The following is a 24,611-nucleotide window of genomic DNA, read 5'->3' as shown; positions in this document are numbered from 1 at the left end:
GTAGTGCTTTTACCATGTATCAAACAAAACAATTACATCCTGTCTGTACCAGATTTAACCCAAGTCATAGAGGTGACAAGCCAGTGTCCAATCCACCACACCTCCTGGTTCTCCTTTGTCAATATCTTTACTTCAGTTTCCAGCTTGGTTTAATTCCCTAACTTGACACTTGGACCCCATACAGTGAGCAAGGATATTCTCTCACTCTCATACAAACATCACATCAGCAAGTCTATGAAAGATTGCTTCTTCCACACATCTTGAAGGTTACGGGACTGTGTGAGGAATATATTCTGGACACTTTGTGGACTGATTCTGTCTTTATTGTTTCTAAGTATTTGTGCCATCTATAATTGCTTATGTTCTGTTTAATTACCCTACTTATAAATAAATCAGGCTATAACAGATTGATAGTGTGGTATTTACCACCGTTTGGCGTGTACAGAAGAATATGGAGGGCATCCCATATGGTTTCCGGTATATTAATCATAATAATCATGGCATGCATAAAAGATGCAGGATTTGGTTCATAAAAACTTAATCTGCTTTTATTGTGAGCACCAAATAAAATGTTGGGAGAAAGCCTGGATCGTAACAATATCCTCTCTCTTTATCTCTCTCTCTTTCCCTCTCCTTCTCTCTGCTTTAAGTCACTGCTGTGGGCTGATTCTTTTGCTGCTTCTATCAGTTTCGCTGAATGGGTCAAGTGTGGTCTCTGCAATCTGAAACAGTCAGTGGAGATTTATAAATTTAAATAAAAGGAAACAGCTGGCAAAGGTGTAATATTGTGTCCATTTTCTGAGTAGACAGGGGTGTTCTACACAAGTGGGAGACTGTGACAGCTTCCCACACATGGTGAAAGGACTGCTTCTTCCGAATGCCATCGCAATCTTCTACATATGCTGCCTGGGCTGGGATAGTAAATATACAGGGCTCACTGTGGACTCATTTCATACATAATCAAACAAGTATGAATGGTCAACTCCTGCGTGTCTGCACGATAGTTTTATGACATATTAAACTGAGTTGTGATCTTATTGTCATTTATCACGATTGTACCTTATATGTGGCCTTCTTCGACCTTACAAAGGCCTTTGACACTGTCAACCGCGAGGGTCTATGGAGTGCCCTCCTCCGTTTCGGATGCCCCCAAAAGTTTGTCACCATCCTCCGCCTGCTCCACGACGACATGCAGGCCGTGATCCTTACCAACGGATCCACCACAGACCTAATCCACGTCCGGACCGGGGTCAAGCAGGGCTGCGTCATCGCCCCAACCCTCTTCTCAATCTTTCTCGCCGCCATGCTCCACCTCACAGTCGACAAGCTCCCCGCTGGAGTGGAACTAAACTACAGAACCAGTGGGAACCTGTTCAACCTTCGTCGCCTCCAGGCCAGGTCCAAGACCATCCCAACCTCTGTCGTCGAGCTACAGTACGCGGACGACGCCTACGTCCGTAAGACAAAGGTCCTCCACCAGCCTGTCCTCACCGCACAGAACTGCCTCCCAGTCATCAAGATCCACGACACGGCTCTGGACACCGTGGACCACTTCCCTTATCTCCGGAGCACCCAATCAACAAGTGCAGGCATAAGCGACAAGATCTAACACCGCCTCCAGTGCACCAGTGCAGCCTTCGGCCACCTGAGGAAAAGAGTGTTTGAAGAGCAGGCCCTCAAAACTGCCACCAAGCTCATGGTCTACAGGGCTGTAGTCATACCTGCCCTCCTGTATGGCTCAGAGATGTGGACCATGTATAGCAGACACCTCAAGTTGTTGGAGAAATATTACCAACGATGTCTCTGCAAGATCCTACAAATCCCCTGGGAGGACAGGCACACCAACATCAGCGTCCTCGTCCAGGCCAACATCCCCAGCATTGAAGCACAGACTACACTCGATCAGCTCCGCTGGGCAGGCCACATAGTCCGCATGCCAGACACGAGACTCCCAAATCAAGTGCTCTACTCGGAACTCCTTCACGCAAACGAGCCAAAGGTGGGCAGCGGAAACACTACAAGAGCACCATCAAAGCCTCCCTGATAAAGTGCAACATCCCCACTGACTCCTGGGAGTCCCTGACCAAAGTGGAGGAAGTGCATCCGGGAGGGCGCTGAGCTCCTCGAGTCTGAACGCCGAGAGCATACAGAAATCAAGCGCAGGCAGCGGAAAGAGCGTGTGGCAAACCAGTCCCACCCACCCCATCCCTCAACGACTATCTGCCCCAACTGTGACAGAGACTGTGGTTCTCATATTGGACTGTTCAGCCACCAAAGAACTCACTTCAGGAGTGGAATCAAGTCTTCCTCGATTCCGAGGGACTGCCTGTGATGGTGATGACCTTTAAGATGAATGGTATAATTAGAGTTGCACCACTCTGATGAAAATCAACAGTCCATCAGTTCCACAATTGTTAACTAAAAATAAATATGAGACAGTCATTAATAAATGCAATAAAGAATTCAGGAGAAAGTTCTTTACCCAGAGAGTGGTTGGAATGTAGAACATGGTACCACAAGGAACAGTTGAGGCAACGAGCAAAGATGCCTTTCAGGGGAAGCTGGATAAGTGCATGAGGAACAAAGGAATGGAAGGTGTGCAGATAGCGTTAGATGAAAAGGGGTGGGAGATGTTGTGTATCTGTAAAGCATGCACTCCCATGTTCCGCCACCAGGGAGCGCATCCCATGAAGTCCCAAGGGATCCCAGCATCCCTTGGGAGCACTGTATATAAGCCGGCCCCTAAGGCCTGTTCCTCACTCTGGAGTGTCTTAATAAAGACTGAGGTCACTGTTACTTTAACCTCCCTGTGTGCAGTCTCATCTGTGCTCGGAACACAACAACTGGCGACGAGTACACAAATCCAACGCAAAGATGCAGCAAACTGTGGATATCCTGAAGAAGTTCTCGGAGGGTGAGGACTGGGAAGCCTATGTTGAACGGCTAGACCAGTACTTTGTAGCCAATGAGCTGGACGGAGAAGGAAGCGCTGCAAAAATGAGAGCGGTCCTCCTCACGGTCTGCGGGGCACCAACCTACAGCCTCATGAAGAATCTTTTGGCTCCGGTGAAACCCACAGATAAGTCGTATGAGGAGCTGTGTACACTGGTTCGGGAGCATCTTAACCCGAGGGAGAGCGTGCTGATGGTGAGGTATCGGATCTACATGTGCCAGAGATCTGAAGGTCAGGAAGTGGCGAGCTACATCACCGAGCTAAGGCGACTTGCAGGACAATGTGAGTGTGATGGCTACCTGGAGCAAATGCTCAGAGACTTTTTTGTACTGGGCATTGGCCACGAGACCATCCTACGAAAACTTTTGATTGTAGAGACACCGACCCTCAGTAAGGCCATTGCGATAGCACAGGCGTTTATGTTCACCAGTGATAACACCAAACAAATCTCTCAGCATACAAGTGCTAGCAATGTTCATAAATGAACTGGAACTGTGTTTGTGAGCAGAAATGTACAGGGCAGAAACCACGAGTCTGCAACTGCCAGCAGGCCTCAGGTGACCCAAATGACTCAGAATCTGCAACAAAGGATGAATGCAAGGCAATTCATACATTGTTGGCATTGTGGAGGCTTCCATTCAGCCTATTCATGCCACTTCAAAGGGTATGTTTGCAAGAGCTGTGGAACAATGGGGCACCACCAACGAGCTTGCAGATGAGCTGCAAGCTCTGCAAAACCTGCTAACCACCACGTGGCAGAGGAAGATCAGTCAATGGTGGATCAAAGCAATTTCGAGCCTCAGAAAGAGGAGGCAGATGCTGAAGTACACGGGGTGCACACATTTTCAACGAAATGTCCACCTATAATGCTAAATGTAAAATTGAATGGCTTACCCATAGCCATGGAACTGGGCACTGCCACTAGCCAATCCATCATGAGTAAAAAGATGTTTGAGAGACTGTGGTGTAACAAGGCATCCAGACCAGCCCTGAGCCCCATCCACACGAAATTGAGAACGTACACTAAAGAGTTTATCACTGTCCTGGGCAGCGCCATGGTCAAGGTCACCTACAAGGGCACGGTGCACGGACTGCCACTCTGGATTGTCCCGGGCGATGGCCCCACACTGCTTGGAAGGAGCTAGCTGGGCAAAATCTGCTGGAACTGGGATGACATCTGAGTGCTATCACATGTCGATGAGGCCTCATGTACCCAGGTTCTTAACAAATTTCCATTCCTTTTTGAGCCAGGCATTGGAAACTTTTCTGGGGCGAAGGTGCGGATCCACTTGGTCCCAGAGGCACGACCCATTCACCACAAGGCGCGAGCGGTACCTCACACGATGAGGGAGAGAGTGGAAATCGAGCTGGACAGTTTGCAACGCGAGGGCATCATCTCCCCAGTGGAATTCAGTGAGTGGGCCAGCCCGATTGTTCCAGTACTCAAAAGTGATGGCACGGTCAGGATTTGCGGCAATTATAAAGTAACTATTAATTGTTTCTCGCTACAGGATCAATACCCACTACCTAAGGCAGATGACCTATTTGTGACGCTGGCAGGAGGCAAGACGTTCACCAAGCTCGACCTGACTTCGGACTACATGACGCAGGAGCTGGAGGAGTCTTTGAAGGGCCTCACTTGCATCAACATGCACAAGGGACTGTTCATCTCCAACAGATGCCCGTTTGGAATTCGGTCAGCTGCAGAGAAACATGGAGAGCCTGCTCAAGTCGATACCATGAACGGTGGTTTTTCAGGATGACATATTCTTCATGGGTTGGGACACCGTAGAGCACCTACAAAACCTGGAGGAGGTCATCCAGCGACTGGATCATGTAGGGCTGCGGCTGAAAAAGTCGAAATGCGTCTTCGTGGCAACAGAAGTGGAATTTTTGGGGAGAAAGATCGCAGCGGACGGCATTCTGCCCACAGGCGCCAAGTCAGAGGCTATCAGGAACGTGCCCAGGCCACAGAATGTCACGGAGCTGCGGTCGTTCCTGGGACTCCTCAACTATTTTGGTAACTTCCTACCGGGGTTAAGCACCCTCTTAGAGCCCCGACATGTGTTATTGCATAAAGGTGAGAACTGGGTATGGGGAAAAAAATCAAGTAATTGCTTTTGAGAAAGTCAGAAATATTTTATGCTCCATCAAGCTGCTTGTATTGTATAACCCGTGTAAAAGACTTGTCCTAGCATGTGATGCGTCGTCGTACGGAGTCGGGTGTGTATTACAACAAGCTAACGTTGCGGTGAAGTTGAAACCTGTCGCCTATGCCTCCAGGAGCTTGTCTAAGGCCGAGAGGGCCTACAGCATGATTGAGAAAGAGGCATTAGCATGTGTGTTTGGGGTAAAGAAAATGCATCAGTACCTGTTTGGCCTCAAATTTGAGCTAGAAACCGATCACAAGCCCCTCATATCCCTGTTCGCTGAAAACAAGGGGATAAATACCAATGCCTCAGCCCGCATACAAAGGTTGGCACTCGCGCTATCAGCGTATAACTATACCATCCGCCACAAGCCAGGGACCGAGAAATGTGCAGATGTTCTCAGTCGGCTACCATTGCCCACCATGGGGGTGGAAATGGCGCAGCCTGCAAACTTGTTGATGGTGGCGCAGCCCGCAGACTTGTTGATGGTCATGGAAGCGTTTGAAAATGAATACTCACCTGTCACGGCCCGCCAGATTAGGACTTGGACCAGCCAAGATCCTCTGCTGTCCCTAGTAAAAAAACTGTATAGTGCATGGGAGTTGGGCCAGCATCCCCGTTGAAATGCAAGAGCCAATCAAGCCATTTCAGCAGCGAAAGGAAGAACTGTCCATTCAGGCAGACTGCCTGTTGTTGGGTAACCGCGTAGTGCTACCAAAAAAGGGCAGAGAGACGTTCATCTCGGATCTCCAGATCACACACCCGGGTATAGTGATGATGAAAGCGATAGCCAGATCCCACGTGTGGTGGCCCGGTATCGACTCTGACTTAGAGTCCTGTGTACGGCAATGCAGCGTGTGTGCTCAGTTGAGCAATGCGCCCAGAGAGGCACCACTAAATTTGTGGTCCTGGCCTTCCAGACCATGGTCGAGGATCCATGTCGACTATGCGGGCCCGTTTCTCGGTAAAATGTTCCTGGTGGTGGTGGATGCTTTTTCAAAATGGATTGAATGTGAAATAATATCGGGAAGCACCGCCACCACCACCATTGAAAGTCTGAGGGCCATGTTTGTCACCCACGGCCTGTCTGACACACTGGTCAGTGACAACGGGCCATGTTTCACCAGCACCAAATTTAAAGAATTCATGACCTGCAATAGGATCAAACATGTCACCTCGGTTCCGTTTAAACCAGCCTCCAATGGGCAGGCAGAGCGGGCAATATAAACAATCAATCAGAGCCTCAAACGAGTCACAGAAGGCTCACTCCAAACCCGCCTGTCCCGAGTACTGCTCAGCTATCGCACGAGACCCACTCACTCACAAGGGTGCCCCCGGTTGAGCTACTCATGAAAAGGACACTTAAAACCAGACTCTCGCTGGTCCACCCCAACCTGCATGATCAGGTAGAGAGCAGGCGGCAGCAACAAAATGTAAATAATGGTCGCACCACTGTGTCACGGGAAATTGATCTGAATGACCCTGTGTATGCGCTAAACTATGGACATGGTCCCAAGTGGATCGCGGGCACGGTGATAGCTAAAGAAGGGAGTAGGGTGTTTGTAGTCAAACTCGACAATGGACAAATTTGCAGAAAGCACCTGGACCAAACGAGGCTGCGGTTCACAGACTGCCCTGAACAACCCACAGCAGACACCACCTTTTTCGAGCCCACAGCACACACCCAAAGGATCAACAACACCCCGCCGGACCAGGAAATTGAACCCATCATGCCCAACAGCCAAGCAAGGCCAGGCTCACCCAGCAGCCCTGCAGGGCCAACAACACGCCAGCCCAGCGAGGGCACAGCCAACACACCAGAACAGACATTTGTACGGAGGCAGTCCACCAGGGAAAGAAAGGCTCCTGACCACCTCACCTTGTAAATAGTTTTCACTTTGATTTTGCGGGGAGAGTGATGTTGTGTATCTGTAAAGCATGCACTCCCATGTTCCGCCACCAGGGAGTGCGTCCCCTGAAGTCCCAAGGGATCCCAGCATCCCTTGGGAGCACTATATATAAGCCGGCCCCTAAGGCCTGTTCTTCACTCTGGAGTGTCTTAATAAAGACTGAGGTCACTGTTATTTTAAGCTCCCTGTGTGCAGTCTCATCTGTGTTCGGAACACAACAGGAGGAGGCTCATATGGAGCATAAACACTGACATGGACTTGTTGAGGTCTTACTGTGCTGTAAATTCTATGTAATTCTATGAAATATTTGATAAGTCACTGTAGGTACTGTTACATTTGATCAGCACATATTGTTCTTATAATCAGTGATTTAGCAAACACGGAGGCTGAACTCCAGGACATAGTCGACGTATTTACCGAGGCATATGAAAGCATGGGCCTTACGCTAAACATTAGTAAGACAGGTCCTACACCAGCCTGTCCTCGCCGCACAGCACTGCCCCCAAACCTCAAGATCCACGGCATGGCCCTGGACACCATAACCATTTCCCCTATCTCGGGAGCCTCCTATCAACAAGAGCAGACATTGATGCTGAGATCCAACACTGCCTCCAATGCGCCAGTGCAGCCTTCGGCCGCCTGAGGAAAAGAGTGTTTGAAGATCAGTACCTCAAAACTGTCACCAGGCTCATGGTCTACAGGGCTGTAGTAATCCCCGCCCTCCTCAGAGACTCAGAGACGTGGACCATGTACAGTAGACACCTCAAGTCGCTGGAGAAATACCACCAGCGATGTCTCTGCAAGATCCTGCAAATCCCCTGGGAGGACAAATGCACAAACATTAGTGGCCTCGTCCCGACCAACATCCCCAGCATTGAAGCACTGACCACACTTGATCAGCTCCGTTGGGCAGGCCACATAGTTCATATGCCGGACACGAGACTCCCAAAGCAAGCGCTCTACTCGAAACTCGTCCACGGCAAACGAGCCAAAGGCGGGCAGCAGAAATATTACAAGGACACCCTCAAAGTCTCCCTGATAAAGTGCAACATCCCCACTGACACCTGGGAGACCCTGGCCATAGACTGCCCTAAGTGGAGGAAGTGCATTCAGGAGAGTGCTGAGCACCTTGAGTCTCATCGCCGAGAGCATGCAGAAAGCAAGCGCAGGCAGCGGAAAAAGCGTGCGGCAAACCAGTCCCACCCACCCTTTCCCTCAACGACTATCTGTCCCACCTTTGACAGAGACTGTAGTTCTCGTATTGGATTGTACAGCCACCTAAGAACTCATGCTAAGAGTGGAAGCAAGTCTTCCTCGATCCCGAGGGACTGCCTCTGATGATGATGATGATTTCAAGCGATAATTATATTGATGTTCTTGCATTTAATTCATATCATAGATTGCTAAAATAGTGTTACAAATCGGTAGCTGATAGTCTTGAAAGTTCATATAATTTAAACTTTGAATCGTCATATATTCTTCATAGCTGAACTGAAAAGTATTTTACAACTCTCACAGTGCGATTTGCACTAGAAATTGCCCCGCCCCGTGTAATTTAAGGAGGAACTTCAAAGGGTAAAGTCAAAAAAATAGTTTCCCTAACACAAAATAGTTTCCCTGCCCGCCTTCCCCATTGAAGAATGAATATACGTGTTCCCCGCACCAGTCCCCCAAAAATCAGCCAGGTCGAGTGACTGATGCTGAGAAATCCGAAGCACAAGCACGTTTCCTGTGCGAATATCTTTGCACTCAGAATGCATTTCCCCGTTGAGTCCTTCTATCATTCTCCGGCGGAAGAATTGTGCTCTCCCTGCACATGGTGTTTGGGGTAACCTCACAGACTGTGGGAGCTAACACGTCTTCACAAATACTTTAAACATGGCCAGAAATGCTATAATAAGACACCAGGATAACTTCAAACCCAGATATGATGCCTGCAGTCCCAATATTAATATAAATGTACGTGACGCAGACAGCCTACTTGAAAAGAATGTTGTTTTCTTCAGAACGGTACAGTACAATTCTCCTTATTTTAGGTACAGTACAGCAGTTTGAACTCAATTCATAGCTAGCGAGACTGGAAGCTATTATTCTTAGTACAAATAAAACAGCCGAGTCTCAGGAGTCCTTCATGAATGGTTGTTTATTTGTACTTGGGCATGTAGTCGATATATATCAATCAAATCCACAAAGGGGCAAGCACTTTGGATTGAGTGTGTCACGTTCTTAGAAGACAAGCACAAATAAACGTGTTAAGTTATACCATGAATAAATATCACGCTTACATAATCAAAGTAAATATTATTAGAACCGCAACTCGGATTTCATATCTTCCATTCAGGCTCCAATGCAATATTTCGTCTACTTATCTGATTTGGCAACCAATAATAAACATTGGCACTTTGTGAATTTGTATAACATCTGTGTTTTCGTTGTCAAACGGTGGCCGTGTCATTGGTAATAATTTATACTATGTTTGGCTATCTATCTAACTCCATCTGCAGCCCCGCTCACTACAGAGGCGTCACTCATCATCACACTGCACGAAGCCAAGACTGAATTAGCAAACTGAAAGCACTGTGGGCTGCAATTGTAAAATGTTTACTAAAGCTGCATGGCCCCCAGCCCTCCTCACTAGGTCGCCGGGAGCCCTTTCCTTTTGCCGGTTCATGGAATCCTGTCGAAAGAAATTCACAAGAGGTTTACTAAATCATGTTTAAAAGTGCTAACAGAATGAAAATACAACAATTCAGCGAGTGGATAGGGGCTGGGGAAAGTGAAGGAAGGACACATACAACGCCATTTAGTACAACACATAAAAGCTGGGAGGCTGTAATAACATGCATTACATTTAGTAATGAATCGAGGAAACTGAAGCAAACTACTGCTGCAAATCTGAAATAAAAACTGGAACTGCTGGAAACGTTCAGCAGCATCTGTGGAAAAAGAAATATTTGTCAGTCAAATGCACATTGAAAGCGCCATTGGGAAGCTGTTGATGAACCTGCTGCAGGCACCTCTGTGTTTTGTTAATAAACCTCACAGCCCAGCTATTGATCCTTGCACAGACTGGATAGCGATACAGAGCAGCCAATCCTCTTACCCTTGGGAGCAGCATTTCCGAAAACCATGACCTCCACTGCCTGTGACTTCATCATCTGCGGGAAGCACGGTCGGGATGTTGATCCCAACCAGGCGATGCGAATGCAGATGAAGTCATGCAGAAATGTCGCTCTGACCAAGAAGTTGGTCATACGGGTTGGTAATGTGCTTGTTTTTGTCTCGGTGACAAATCGGTCTTGCAAAACGAGAGGCGTATTAAATTTAAAATAGGATGGAACGGGAACTCAACCGCAGTCCGGGTTGTGTTTGTGCCCTGATGTGAGTCAAGGTGAATTGCAACATGAATGCATTTTTCGCGTTCTTGTTTCTCGCTCGATCTACTGGGCTGCTCAAAGAAATCTCTGGAATCCAGCAAGACAGCTGTCACGCAAAACATGAGGTGGCAACGTGATTAGCATAGTTTGCTTCTTTAGTCAGTTCTAATAGCACCCGGATTACATTTCAGATCTTTCATATATGTGGTTTTGTCTGTGTTAAAGGCGCCTTTCATCCCGGGTTAAAAAGGTCTTGTGACATGAGATCACGCCTACCACTATGCCCGGAATGACAAGGAAGCTGTGGCCCTGACCGAGCCCTGGGTAAAGCTCCCAGCTTGGAACATGACCTCATTCAGAGGCACCAGTTTTAGATATAAGCGAGGTTGACGCTGGGAGTCTCAGCAGAAGCTTGCAGTTGGTCACTGAGGAATCTCAGCTGTATTCCAGGAGTCCTGCGTCCCAAGAACTACTGGCAACATGGTGATGCTACGCGTTGAAGATCTGGTAGGAACTTTAATGCAATCAACCCATATTATTAAAGATACCATATGCAATGTTTAATTAAGCATGAATTACGGTTTATATGTATGTCCCTGTTAGAGATAAATATCCTACACCCAGGTTTTTGTTTTGTGTCTCTCTTGTCATTCATCAATTGTAAATTGTCTTAGAACATAGGATTCGCTAATACAGGTAATAGGAACAATACTTGATTACATATGATCTTGCATTCGTTTATTTCAGCAATGCCTATAACAGTCACAACTAAATGTTTAATAACAGATAGGGAAACGCGTTAACAATTTAATACATTGCTTTGGGGGCAGTTCAGAGAAGGTTCACTCGGTTGATTCCAGGAATGAGGGGGTTGACTTATGAGGAAAGGTTGAATAGGTTGGGCCTCTACTCATTGGAATTCAGAAGAATGAGAGGTGATCTTATCAAACATATAAGATTATGAGGGGGTTTGACAAGGTGGATGCAGAGAGGATGTTTCCACTGATGGGGGAGATTAGAACTAGGGGGCATGATCTTAGAATAAGGGGCCGCCCATTTAAAACTGAGATGAGGAGGAATTTCTTCTCTCAGAGAGTTGTAAATCTGTGGAATTCACTGCCTCAGAGAGCTGTGGAAGCTGGGTCATTGAATAAACTTAAGACAGACAGTTTCTTAACTGATAAGAGTTGTGGATCTGTGAAATTTGTTGTCTCAAAGAGCTGTGGAAGCCGGGACATTGAATAAATTTAAGACAGAAATAGACAGTTTCTGATAAGGGGATAAGGGTTTATGGGGAGCGGGCGGGGAAGTGGAGCTGAGTCCATGATCGGATCAGCCATGAACTTATTGAATGGCGGAGCAGGCTCGAGGGGCCGTATGGCCTACTCCTGCTCCTATTTCATATGTTTTTATGTGATTATACAGACTGGTAATGATAAATTACTGAATGAGAATAAGACACAATATCATGTATATATAATCGTGTCTTTATTGGTGGGAGTTGGATACACAATGAACCAGGATAACTTGGCGTTTAAACGGCTACAGCAGCGATGGTATATTATTGCTGAGAAAGATACATTATTAAGCCAGCCAACACTCCTACACTTCATGGACAGTGCATGTCATTAGGTGGCACTGGCTATGTTTTCAGACGTGAAATTCATTGTTTAAAAATATATTTCAGATGGGCTTATCGAACAGTTTAACTGGGCTAGGATATTGCCTGTACTTTCATCCACAATGACACTAGTTCCTCCTAAATTGTATTTCGAATTTGGAAAACTGGAGTTCTTGCAAGTCTTCTGTACTGGATGAGGCCGGGACACTGGACGATAGCTGCGCCAGTGAACTGGGTTCTGCAAGGCTGAGCTCAATGGGGCTGGAAGGAGTCTCCTTCATCCAAACTGATCGTGTGTCTTTTCCACCAGGTGACTGGGAAGAAGAGTGAGGTTAAATCCGGGGGCCGGGAGGCCGGTCCGCGGAGGGTTCACCAGGAATTTGGACATGGAGAGTACTGTTCTGCGATGGCAATCGAGAAACAGGATGACTTGAAAACACAGACTGAGCCCTTCCCGTTCATACCCAGCCACAGGCACCAGACGGAGAAACTGCAGCCAGTGCCACACTGCAAAAATGTACGTCCCATGGGAACACGTGAATGTAACATGGCCAGCAGACTTCCCGAGTCTTGCTCCTGCTCATATCGAGCAGCGGGTCTCATTTTAATTCTATATGCAACCTGATACCATCCGCATTACAATTCATTTACCTTCCGACTTTGTATTTGAGATGATGGGGCGTCCCAGCGCTGGGATGTGCTTAGCTTGCATTAACGATTGTTGCTGTTTTTAGATAAAGCCGGCGGAACAGAGGCTGAAACTGGAAACTATCGACGATCTTCAGCTCATCGTCAGGTTGAAGAAGAAGAAGCAATCCAAGGCCAATGTCGTGGAACCCCCAAAAGAGCGGGAACCGGACACTATAGTAAGTTAAAGGCAACAGATAAAACAAGGAAGGGAATGATGAAAAGGAGCTCTGAAAACTAACCCACCTTGTGTTCTGTCCCAGACTGAAGCTGTAGATGTGGAAACCTTTTGGAAGGCGGCAGTGGACAATAAACTTCTGGTGATTGAGAAGTACCTGGCGGATGGGGGCAATCCAGATGTCTGCGACCAGGTACACAAAGGCCAATCCAATCAAGGCAATGTTTTTTGTACTCCTGGTTGATGAAAAGAAACGAAACAATCTCCGTTTCTTCCCTACAGTTTAACAGGACTGCCATGCACCGCGCCTGCTCAGAGGGAAATGGAGAGATTGTCTTGAAACTACTCGAAGCTGGAGCCTCCACTGAGTGCCGAGATATGGTACTGATCTCCTCATCATTATCTTTCTGTACCATTCAAACACGCCATCGGGTGCACTGAGTGATGCAAAAGTCATGTACTTAAAGGCAGCATTTTGGGTTAAGAGACTATTAACTTTAATGATTACTTACAATGACTGCATAGAGAAGTATTAGCCATTTTTTTTTGGTTTGAGGAGGGACACGAGGCACAAGGAGCTGAGTCTGATTTGGCCTGATTTATGCCATCACATCATGAGATTGCAAACCTTTGTCATTACACTTTAATTCACATTAATTGACAACTATTCACTGCCCATAATAACAACAATAATGTAAACTTGCTTCTGATACAGCTCAGTGCAACGGCAGCCCATTGGTCCTGTCGCGGAGGTAGCCTGGAGGTTCTGAAAATGTTGTTAAACAAAGATGCAAATGTAAACGCCAAAGACAAGGTGAGCAGTTTTCCATATAACCAAACATCTCACCAAGATTTACTTGCAGTAAAGTCAATTTGACAATAATTGCTGTCTTTTATTGTGTTTAATACAGTTATGTAGTACTCCCTTACATGTTGCTGTCAGAACTGGACATTACGAATGTGCAGAACACCTTATCGCATGCGGAGCAGATCTGAATGCCAGAGATATAGTAAGTATCACCTCATGTACAGAGGAATTTCTTTCTAGATGAACTTCTTTCTAGAGGAATTTCTTTCTAGGTGAACTTAATATTTCACCTAGAGTACTGCGTGCAATTTGGGTCTCCATATTTAAGGAAGGATATATTTGCATTGCAGGCTGTTCAGAGAAGGTTCACTAGGTTCATTCCGGAGATGAGGGGGTTGACTTATGAGGAAAGTTTGAGTCGGTTGGGATTCATTGGAATTCAGAAGAATGAGAAGGTGATCTTATCGAAATGTATAAGATTATGAGGGGGCTCGACAAGGTGGATGTAGAGTGGATGTTTCCACTGATGGGGGAGACTAGAACTAGGGGGCATAATCTTAGAATAAGGGGCCGGCCATTTAAAACTGAGATGAGGAGGAATTCTTCTCTCAGAGGGTTGTAAATCTGTGGAATTCGCTGCCTCAGAGAGCTGTGGAAGCTGGGTCATTGAATAAACTTAAGACAGACAGTTTCTTAACCGATAAGGGGTTATGGGGAGCGGGCAGGGAAGTGGAGCTGAGTCCATGATCAGATCAGCCATGATCGTATTAAATGGCAAGCAGGCTCGAGAGGTCAAATGGCCTACTCCTGCTAGCTATCTATCTGTCTATTATAGTATGATTACATTGGACTTGTTTCTTCTGTAAAAGACTGTTGTAAAAGACCAGGTTGTTACACAGTGTCTTAATTCCTCAGTGTTATATAAATTACAACACGATGACCAAATGGTACCACGTGTTAACTCATTAGACCACTGGGACCAGCGTTCAAATCCAGCCCTAACTTTTCAGATAGAATTATACTATCTGCAAGGAGTTTGGAACTTTTCAACCCAGTTCTTAAGGAGCATGGAACCACAACACAAAACGAGCTAAAACTGAACAGTAAAAGTGACCATGAAGCTGTCCGGTTATCCAAAGAGCCCAACTGGGTTACTGTTTTCCTTTAGTTAAGGAAACCGTCCACCCTTACCTGGTCTGGTCTATATGAGACCCTGGTTCCACACCAACGTGGTTGACTCTTAACTGCCCTCTGAAGTGGCCTAGCAAGCCACTACATTGTATCATGGTTTAAGAAGAAGGCGCACCACCACCTTGTCAAGGCGACGATGGATGGGCAATAACTGCTGGCCTTGCCAGTGATGCCCACATCCTGAGAGCGTTAAATTTAAACACACGAGGAAACCTGGTGTGGAAAATGGAAATGCCATCCTGGTAACAGAAGATGCCTGGTTAAAGTTCAGATGAAAGCCGATTGTTGGGGCAAAGTAGATGGAACTATAATTGATATGCAAGTCTGAAATACTAGCACTCATGCTGAAAAGGCGATTTCCAACAACTCCAATGATCTGAAAATATTTCCCTTACATGTGCTATGTTGGGATACCATGTCCAGGATTAACACTATTCACTAACTGAAGTACCAAACACCAGGCATTGAAGCTCACCATGTTCTCCTGATTCCTTAACAAAAATGCCACACCAACAGATCAATGTACAGGTGGAATCCAACTGTAGAAGCATGCCTAACAAATGGGCTTAACTTGCACCCAGCTCGTTCCGATCTGAGAAAGGGCTGGGAGCACAATTCTGCATGCAGTGAAAAAGTAGGCCACTTTTCATGGGCTTAACAGGATGACTATTGTGGCTGGAAGCCCTTGGTTGCTGTTTTTGGACATAAGGGGGGAGAAATTCTGGAGCACCCTGTTTGGGCGCTAACTTTTGAAAGCTAGGAATCATTTGCGCCAGGCGTTAATGATTCCCAGCTTTAAAAAAAAAAATAGTGCTTGCTCTCCAGGAAGGAAGGGGAGTGCCAAATCAAGTGCTCCACTTCCTTCCTGGAGTGCTACAGGACACAGGCAGGGAGGTAGTTGTGAACAATGGGTGGTGCAGCATTGTTGCGTTCTGACGCTCCTTCTCTCCCTTAAAGAGAAGGACCATCACTCCAGGCTATGCATTGGGACCAGTTAGCTGGTCCTCGATGGCAGCCATGGGCTTGATCAGCACGATGCACTGCAGCAGAGTGCCGGGCTGATTGATCGCAGCCAAAGAGGTATAAAAAAAAATTGAGAAACAGCATTGTAGAAATGTTTGTACTTACCTTGGCCACCTCCCCTTGAACCTTCGCCCCTGAAGCACCCGGCCTCCCGATGGACACCTCCTGCAGCTGTCGGTGTTTTTATCCGCCGATACTGCAGGGGGCAGAACTGAAATTCTGGTCCAGGGCACTACGCATGGCAATGACATCACGATCTCCGGGCGAAGGAGATTGGGGCGCAGTGTCTTACTGCAGTCGCAAACCTTCCGTCAAAGTTAGAGGGAGCCATTCCATCTCTCCGCGCCCGGTCAGTAAGTGGTTAGTGCCCTGTTATCGCCCCTCGGGAGGCGCTAAAGAGGCCAATTTCTAGGCCAAGGTGTTAAAGTTGACGGCCTCGTGGGCTTGCTGCAATCGTTGACTTTCCTCCACCCCCTACTAAGGGGTGGGTCTGCACATGGGGAACATTGGGTATCTGTAAATGATCAGAACCTAGAAATTCAGGCTGGTTCATTTCAGGTCAAGTGGAGGCCAGTCATGGAAGGGCTTGTGAACATTGTGCCCAGGCTGGGGGCGGGGAGGAAAATCAGCCCACGTTTTAATATTTCTTTATGGGAGCTTACAATTGTATCAGCATTGCAATCACTTCAATTTGGGTACTGTACCTGTCTTCTGCCTGTTGCTTAGTAATAGAGGATATTCACATCACTGGCTAGCTCCCGAAGTCTTGGCTTTGTCAACCTGTGCCTAAGCTGTGCTAACTTTGGGTGAGTGGGGTGTGTCCCTACATCCAGAGAATGCGCTGGTTTTGGGGGTAAACGGACGCTTTACTTCTGCGGATTTATCAGTGGTTTGGTTTGGAAAATTTTAAACATGGAGATGGGTTTTCGCTTGTGTCTTTCTCTGCAGCTGTTGAAAGCAAGATTTTTTTTGTTGAATAGTAACCTTTAACTTTCACTTTCTGAAGGAAGGGGACACTCCTATGCACGATGCAATCAGACTGAGCCGTTACCGATTTATGAAGCTTCTGATGATTTACGGAGCCAAACCGACTTTAAAGAACTGCGTAAGTACAATAGAAATATAGAAAATAGGTGCAGGAGTAGGCCATTCGGCCCTTTGAGCCTGCACCACCATTCAATAAGATCATGGCTGATCATTCACCTCAGTACCCCTTTCCTGCTTTCTCTCCATACCCCTTGATCCCTTTAGCCGTAAGGGCCATATCTAACTCCCTCTTGAATAATCAACAAACCTTTACAGGATTTAAAGCTGAATTGCTTAAGTTAGATTCTTTGAAGATTGTTAAAAAAAAAATCACAATTTATGACACATCTTTGAAGAGCCTATATTAGGATAGTGAATGGATGATTAATGCCATGGTTAGGTTAGGTTAAAGCACATTTGAGAAGATGATATAACAATCACCAAGACAACATTAGGACCTACTGTAAACATTCCTGCTATAAGGCCCTTTGATTTTCGAGTTTTATTTTTCTCTTAAATGTGTATCAAAAAGTTTGGGGAAATCGGCTACCAGCAAATACATAGCGCCGCTAGCGGGCGAGAATTTCCTCCGGGCTTTTTCCACTCCACCGCTGTAACTTCGGCGGAAAATCCGTTTGCAAGTTTAAGCGGAGTTTGTCAAAGTTACGGCGGTGGAACGTAAGAAGCTCTGAGAGAATTCACTCCTCGCCCTAATATCTGCGCTTTCAGGTCAAGAATCTTCATAACCAGAACATTTCGTGCTTAATCAGCAAAGCAATTTTGGAAGGAAAAAATACTTTTAACAGAGTATATTTCCGTGGGGATTTAAGTTTAATTTCGGAATTTGTGTTTTGAGTGGTAGTTATCGGGTTTAATCAGGTGGAACCGTGAAATCAGAAGGCTTATTTATGATTAATAATGTATAATTATAACTAGATGGAGCATATTGTTTTTCACACACCGGTGGAATAAACAAATATATCGGAAAGCACATCAGTCGATTTTCTCTTCAGTCAATTACACACAATTAGAAGGACCACATGCTGTATCAGATTCGTTGGAACAGTATACAGGCTATAAATATTTTTAAATCTTCACATCTTCCTTGTTTAAACTTTGTAAAGTAATATTGGCAAGTGGGAATTCCTAAGATAGAATGCAAAATACATTCAAACACTTAATACTTTTTGTCATTGATTTCCAAAGTTCACTCAACCTTCATTGACAGGCAGTGTAGCCATGATAATTGTGTTGTTTGTGGATAGACATTGGCTATACAATATATTGAGTATGCAGTGAGAATCTTCAAAATTAGTGAGTAATGTCTACTGCTGATTATCTGAAGTAATTTTTCATACTGGAAAATTTGAATGTCCAACAATTTCCATTAACTATCACAGCAAATTGGGAATTCAGTGCTTAAACAATTGAATTGCAAGATAATTTGAATTAAATAACTATAAGCGGCATAGATTGCAGAGTAATCAGTTGATTTTAAAGACATCCACCCCATTGATACTATTGTGGAGTTGACAAGTTTACAGATCCTGTTTAAACATGTTCTTGTACGATTGAATAAAGTGCGTGTTGAATGTAAGACCAACCGATTGCTGTGCCAGGCAGTGTTACATTCAGCAGACGCTGTGCTCAACTCCACAGCACCATATTTACCCCAACAGGCTCTGTAAAGTCTACATCTCCACAGCATTGATCTCAACAGGGTTGCTCACTTCAAACTCAGCAGTAGTCCTTAGGGAGAGCTTTGGGAGATGTGAGTAAAGTGTAGTACAGGAATTGTCTGGACTCCAAATATGATCAGTTTGCAAAATCAATACATATTTATCTTGTAACTTAACACAAATTTCAAAACAAAACTAAAGAGGAGAAGTACTGCAAACCTTTTAAAGTCAAAAGTTAGCAATATTACAGGTCAGTCAGCAATAGTGGAGAAAACAGATAACTTAATGTTTCAGGATATAGCCCTTCATCAGAACTGAAAAAAATGAAAGATTAGCGAGCATTTAATAGTATCAGAACTAAGGGGGAGAGAAAGAAGTGTTGGTGGACTAACCTGACACCTGCTAAAAAGAAAAAGCAGAAATTATTCAATGACCAACATGATTTTTACATCAGATAATAGAGAAATATGAGAGAAAGATTTTTGAGAGGCAAAGAACATGTGAATAGCTGAGGCAGTGGGAAGAAACTGGATTGAAAGCCTGTAGATTAGGTCTGAAATGAGAACAGAAGCTGGCAAATAGAATGGAGTACCAAAGCCCCAAAAGCCTTTCCTGTTATGTACACATAATGTAATCACACTGTAAAACCGTTGAAGTTTTGAGAATAAGTAGAAGAGTATTTCCATTAGAATTTAATATCATTTTAGCACTTTCTTGTTACAATATTGCATTGTAATAATTGCATTATGTAATTAGTGCTGTCTTATTACAGAATGGGCAGACACCATTAGATCTTGTTCTGCAATGGCAAATTGGCACAAAGGAAATCCTTAACCAATTTATGGAAAAGTCGCAGAATTCATCAAAATGAAGTTTGCTGCAGTGCGGAGAAAAATTACCACCCCTCCACCAAGGATGCCAGGTGCATTCTCAGGATGTGACACTTTTTGAGAAATTTGACACACTCATAATATACATGTCATTAGAATCGAGTTCAATAATCAAATCTCGATGTGATAACATGACAATCTATTGCAATCGCTTCAGTTGGTGACTTGATGAAAATGGACTGAGACTTGGAAAGTCAAGATTGTTTTTAATGAAGATTGGAATCTCTGTTGACATTTTTGACTGTCAATACCAAAGTTTACTCTGGGAATTTGAATTTGAAGGAACAAGATTGGAGGGCACTGGAGAGCTGAAAATTGGAGTGGTTTGTTGATGTAGGGTTTTAGACAAACTGGGAGGGATGAAGTTTTTCAACACCTGATTAAAGGGTTTCATTATTCTACAACTAATTAGCAATGATGAAATTAATTTTTTATAACCATCCCTCCGTTATGTCTATTAGAATGGCAATTCGGCTATTAAGACATTTTTATGTAAAAGATAGTTGGATTTTAAACTGGGATCTTGGATGAAATGAAGGTATGGGTAAGTCCTGTATATGGAATGTCAATGACTGAGGATATATGAAGCTTGTGAACTGAATCATTAAGATGTAATTGGCTATATTTATGATGCATAATTTGTATATTTATAGGTTTTAAATTTGTAAATTTTGAACACATTTTAATTATTTACTGTTATTTATCTGCACCTGAAGCAAAGAGAAGCAAGGTTACTTTTACAAAGGGGATATGATTCCAATAGTTTGGATAAAATGTGAATGAATGCGTTTTCTTTAATATTGGGTGCACAATAATGGCGTGCAGCTGGAGGCAAGTTTACCAAGGACGGATGTCTCCGAATGTTGATATTAGTGGCTGCTGCGAGGACAGGAAGACTTGGGAATTTTTACTGTTGTACCAATGTGGCACGTGGCAGAACAGAATGCAACACAAGCTCAGCAAATGTTGGCGAGGCCCTTGCTCCTCTGGCGGGCTCTCGTGCCCAATCTGTCCTTTTGGATAATCATGGCCAGGCTGCCCGAGATTACATGCGTGTGAGCTCTGCTAGCACCCTCATGTCTTCGACATAAAAAGGACGTTTTCTCACATAATATTTTAAGTTATATTGAGTTTTATTTTAAACAAAAGCTTTTGTATTTTTTTTTCTGGACTTTTACTTTGGATTTTCTCCAAACAATGAAAACAACATTGTACGCAGAACAAAAATAAAGTATGAATCTGGCATTGAGACATTTTCTATCATTTTAGGCATGTTAGTAACTACATCTATATTCATATCCATATCACAGTGCTGACATTTGTGAAGATAAAGGATACAAAACCACAGCCCATTAAGATATCAATGCTACCTGATAGGCAAGTGTGATTAAGTAATTCAAAAGACCCACTAATCTTCTGCTGTAAGGCTAATGCTGTCAATTCGGTGTGTGACAGAGCAGAGATACAAATAGTTGGATAACTAATCATTACAGAAACCATGAAATAGAAATTGATAATTGAGCTGAAAAGTTAGGCCTGCACTGAGGATCAACTTCAACATTGCATCTAAACCACAACTTCCTTCACACAAAGTGTTGCTAAGGGAACCCTTTATCTCTAGTGATGGACTTTCCACTAATTTCTATCACAAGCCCACCAATCCCTATAACTATCTACATTATACTTCTTCCTGTGCTGCTTTTGGACTCCATTCCTTTCTCCTAATTGTCACATTTATTCTGGTGATGACACTTTCCACACCAGAGTTTGGAAATGTCCTTTTCTCAGTCGATGATCGCTTTCTGCTGTGGTCCTTCCCATTTCACATTCTTTTGCCTTCACCAGCCACCCCACAAGGATAGGGTACTCATTTTTTCTCCCCGTCAGCTTCCATATTCACTAGATCACCCCCCCCCCCCTCCCCATTTCTGCCGCATCCAACATGATCCCACCAGCAAATGCATTCTCCCCTCCCTCTATATCCTGATTCAATCTTCTGAGACCCCTACTGATTGCTGTCCTTTCATTGGCACCTTCCCATGTAAGTTCAGGAGTTGCAACATCTATCCACTTACCTCCTCCCACACCACTGTCCAGGGCCTCAAACATTCCTTCTGTGTAAGACAGCATTTTACATGTATTTCCTGCAAACTAGTATACTTTATCTACTATTCATGTTGCAGTCTCCTCTACATTGGGGAAATCAAATGCAGGATTATGTGACAACACTCCTGAACATGTGCCTGCAAAGGCAACCTCGAGCCCAACTGCTTGTCACTTCAATTCCTCATCGCACTCCTGTTTGGACCTCCGTCTTTGACTTTTTATGAAGGTCAACCTAAGTTTGCAAAACAGCACCCTGTCGCTCCATGCCTGCACTTTTCAGCCGTCTGGCTTTAACACTGATTTTTATATCTTCACACCTAAACTTTAGTTCCTGTTTTCTTTGGGCAGGATTTTCAGGCAATGTATGATGGGCATGGCAGCATTTCACAGGGATGGGTGGGCAGTGACAGGTGGGCACTCCGTGCGAGCGCTTCAGGGTGTTCTGCACCTATAGCGTCAGCCTGCTTTGTTCTTCTCCAAAGCTACCAGATTCTGTTCCAGTTTACCAGATTTTTCTTTTCACACCCCAAAGGTCTCAGGTATTCTCAAGTCCTGTGTACTTTAATGTCTCTAGTTATCATTTCCCCATTTGTCTCGTTAATTCTTCATAATAGTACATAGTATTTACAGCATAGAAAGAGGCTATTTATTCAAACAGGTCTATGCTGGTATTTATTCTCCACGAGCCTCCTCTTACCCTTCTTCATCTAACCCCATCAATATAGCCTTCTATTCCTTTTTCCCCTCGTGTTTGTCTAGCTTCCCCTTAAATGCATCTATGCTCGTTGCCTCAACTACTCTTTGTGGAAGCGAGTTCCACATTCTAACCATTAACTGGGTAATAAAGTTTCTCCTGAATTCCCTATTGGATTTATTAGTGGCTGCCTTATATTTATGGCCCCTAGTTTTGGTCTTCCCAAGTGAAAACACCTCTACTTCTACCCCATCAAACCTTTTCATTATTTTAAAGACCTCCATCAGGTCACCCCTCAGTCTTCTTTTCTAGAGAAATGAGCCCCAGCCTGTTTAATTTGTCCTTATAGGTATAACCTCTCAGTTCTGGTATCATTCTAGCAAATCTATTTTGCACCTCTATATCCTTTTTATAATATGGAAACCAGAACTGTTCAGTACTCCACAAGTGTGGTCTATTCAAGTTTAACACAACTTCTCCACTTTTCAATTCTATCTCTCCAGAAATGAACCCCAATGCTTTGTTTGCTTTTTTAAATGGCCTTATTAACCAGCGTTGCTACTTTTAATGATTTGCATATCTGTACCCCCAGTTCCTCTATCCCATTTAGACTTATTTTCCAAGGAGCACGTGGCCTCCTTATTTTTCCTAGCAACACGTATCACCTCACACTTACCTACATTGAAGTTAATTTGTCAATTATACACTGATGCTGCAAATTTATTAATGCCTTCCTGTATTTTGCTGCAGTCCTCCTCTGTATTAACTATACTCCCCAATGTGGTGTCGTACGCAATATTTGAAATTGTATTTCCAATTCTCAAGTCAAAATAGTTTACATAAATGGTGAAAAGTGGTCCCTGCACCGAACCTGTGGAACACCACTTCCCATCTTTTGTCCGTCAGAGTAACTACCTTTTACCCCTACTGTTTTCTGTTTTTGCAGCCAGCTTGCCAACCATTCTACTTCTTTCCCAAACTCCACATATTCTGACCTTGGTCATGAGTGTACTAAGGCCATGAGACCTTATCAAAGTCCCTTTTGAATCCAAATATATTACATCTACTGGATTACACTGGTCTACCCTTTCTGTTATTTCAGTAAGGTAGTTCAAGCATGACCTTCACTTTTGAAATCCGTGGTGACTAATGTTTATTATATGTTCAATTTCTAAATCATTTTGCTATTACATGTTTGAGCAAGATTCCATTATCTTGCTTACCATCGACATAAAGCTAATTAGTTCTCTGAACTTGTTCCATTTCTGTTTTTAAACATAGGAATCACGTTAGTTGTCCACCAGGCCTCCAGCTCTTCCCCAATTTTCTAATAAATTTTTAGATATGCCTCTGATATCTCTTCCCCAACTTTTAAAAATGCACGGTTGCAATCCATCGGGACCGGGGGTTTGATCCTCTCCAAGTTTGAATAGTTTATTATCGCCCCTCCTTTCTATCTTAAATAGCTTTATAAATGTTTTGATCTCTTCTTCCAATGTCATGCCCACTATGTTACTCTCCCTGGTAAATACTGAGGCAAAGTAATTATTTAATATTTCTGCCATTTTGCTATTGGCTGTAAATTTATTGTGTATCCCTGCAGCTATTTAAATACCTTGTTTTCCATTTAAGCACTTTACTCTCGTATGTGTATTTCTTCTCTTCCCCCTTTTTAAGTGTTCATCTTTCATATCCACCTCTGATGAAGGGTCCAAGCTTGAAACATCCATCTGTTCTCTCCAGTCACTGACTCTTTCCTGCAGTATTTGTTTTTGTTCCCTACTTGTGTTACACTGGTGACACAGCTCCTTTTACATCCGAGTTTTAGTTGCAACACCTGCCCAAGATGGGCTAATTTTTAGAAATATTACTATGAAAATGTAAAAACCACATCCCAAGATAATTCTTTATGACATAAGCAAACACTGCTTTCATTGCAGAAAGTGGTTATTACTAGACACCAACAAAAATAATGTGTAAATGCAGAAAGTGGATGACCTTACAGACCCCATCCCCTGGATCCCATTGCAAGCCTATGATGCAGGAGCCAAAGCTTAAAAACTTGAGTTAATGGCATCATATTGCTTTGATGAGAGGGGGGTATGACACCATCTACTGATACCTTTTACTTGGTTGGTCCACACAATGGAAGCACTGGAAGATAAATAAGTTTTAGATAATTATATTGTCTGCAAAACAGCCAATATTTGCTGTACAAGGGATAAATGCAAGTTGTTATTATCTAAGGTTAGTCTTGCTTATTTTTCAAAGAAAAATATAACACTGAATTTAATAAAAATTTGCAAGATGGATGAGAA

The 24,611-nt window shown here is 44.2% G+C and overlaps 2 protein-coding genes and 1 long non-coding RNA gene across 5 annotated transcripts in view; 1 reads left to right on the top strand and 2 right to left on the bottom strand.

The window, feature by feature from the left end:
• The window catches only part of LOC139260381 (uncharacterized), a 70,344-nt gene extending 60,099 nt beyond the window's left edge, over window positions 1-10,245 (bottom strand). For all 3 annotated transcript variants that reach the window (XM_070876935.1, XM_070876934.1, XM_070876937.1), the window contains exon 1: window positions 10,117-10,245. In XM_070876935.1, coding sequence (XP_070733036.1) covers window positions 10,117-10,171 — 55 coding nt within the window. In that variant the 5' untranslated portion in view covers window positions 10,172-10,245. The remainder of the gene's footprint in view (window positions 1-10,116) is intronic.
• On the bottom strand, window positions 9,139-10,074 carry LOC139260382 (uncharacterized). The gene is made up of 2 exons (XR_011592789.1): window positions 10,031-10,074; window positions 9,139-9,949 (listed from the first exon to the last, which is right to left on the bottom strand). It is a non-coding gene; the product is annotated as an uncharacterized lncRNA (long non-coding RNA).
• Window positions 10,246-10,783: 538 nt separating the features above from the next.
• Window positions 10,784-20,742, top strand: ankrd1b (ankyrin repeat domain 1b (cardiac muscle)). Its single transcript, XM_070876932.1, has 9 exons — window positions 10,784-10,897; window positions 12,322-12,528; window positions 12,746-12,877; window positions 12,962-13,069; window positions 13,159-13,257; window positions 13,592-13,690; window positions 13,788-13,886; window positions 16,905-17,003; window positions 19,376-20,742. Exons 1-9 carry the CDS (start codon window positions 10,871-10,873, stop codon window positions 19,472-19,474), a joined length of 969 nt encoding a protein of 322 aa, XP_070733033.1. The 5' UTR covers window positions 10,784-10,870; the 3' UTR covers window positions 19,475-20,742.
• Window positions 20,743-24,611: the final 3,869 nt, after the last annotated feature.

This window comes from Pristiophorus japonicus, chromosome 3 (genome assembly GCF_044704955.1).
Source record: "Pristiophorus japonicus isolate sPriJap1 chromosome 3, sPriJap1.hap1, whole genome shotgun sequence".
Classification (NCBI taxonomy): Eukaryota; Metazoa; Chordata; class Chondrichthyes; family Pristiophoridae; genus Pristiophorus; species Pristiophorus japonicus.
The sequence above is the reverse complement of the archived record's forward strand: the minus strand, read 5'-3'. Positions and strand labels throughout refer to the sequence as shown.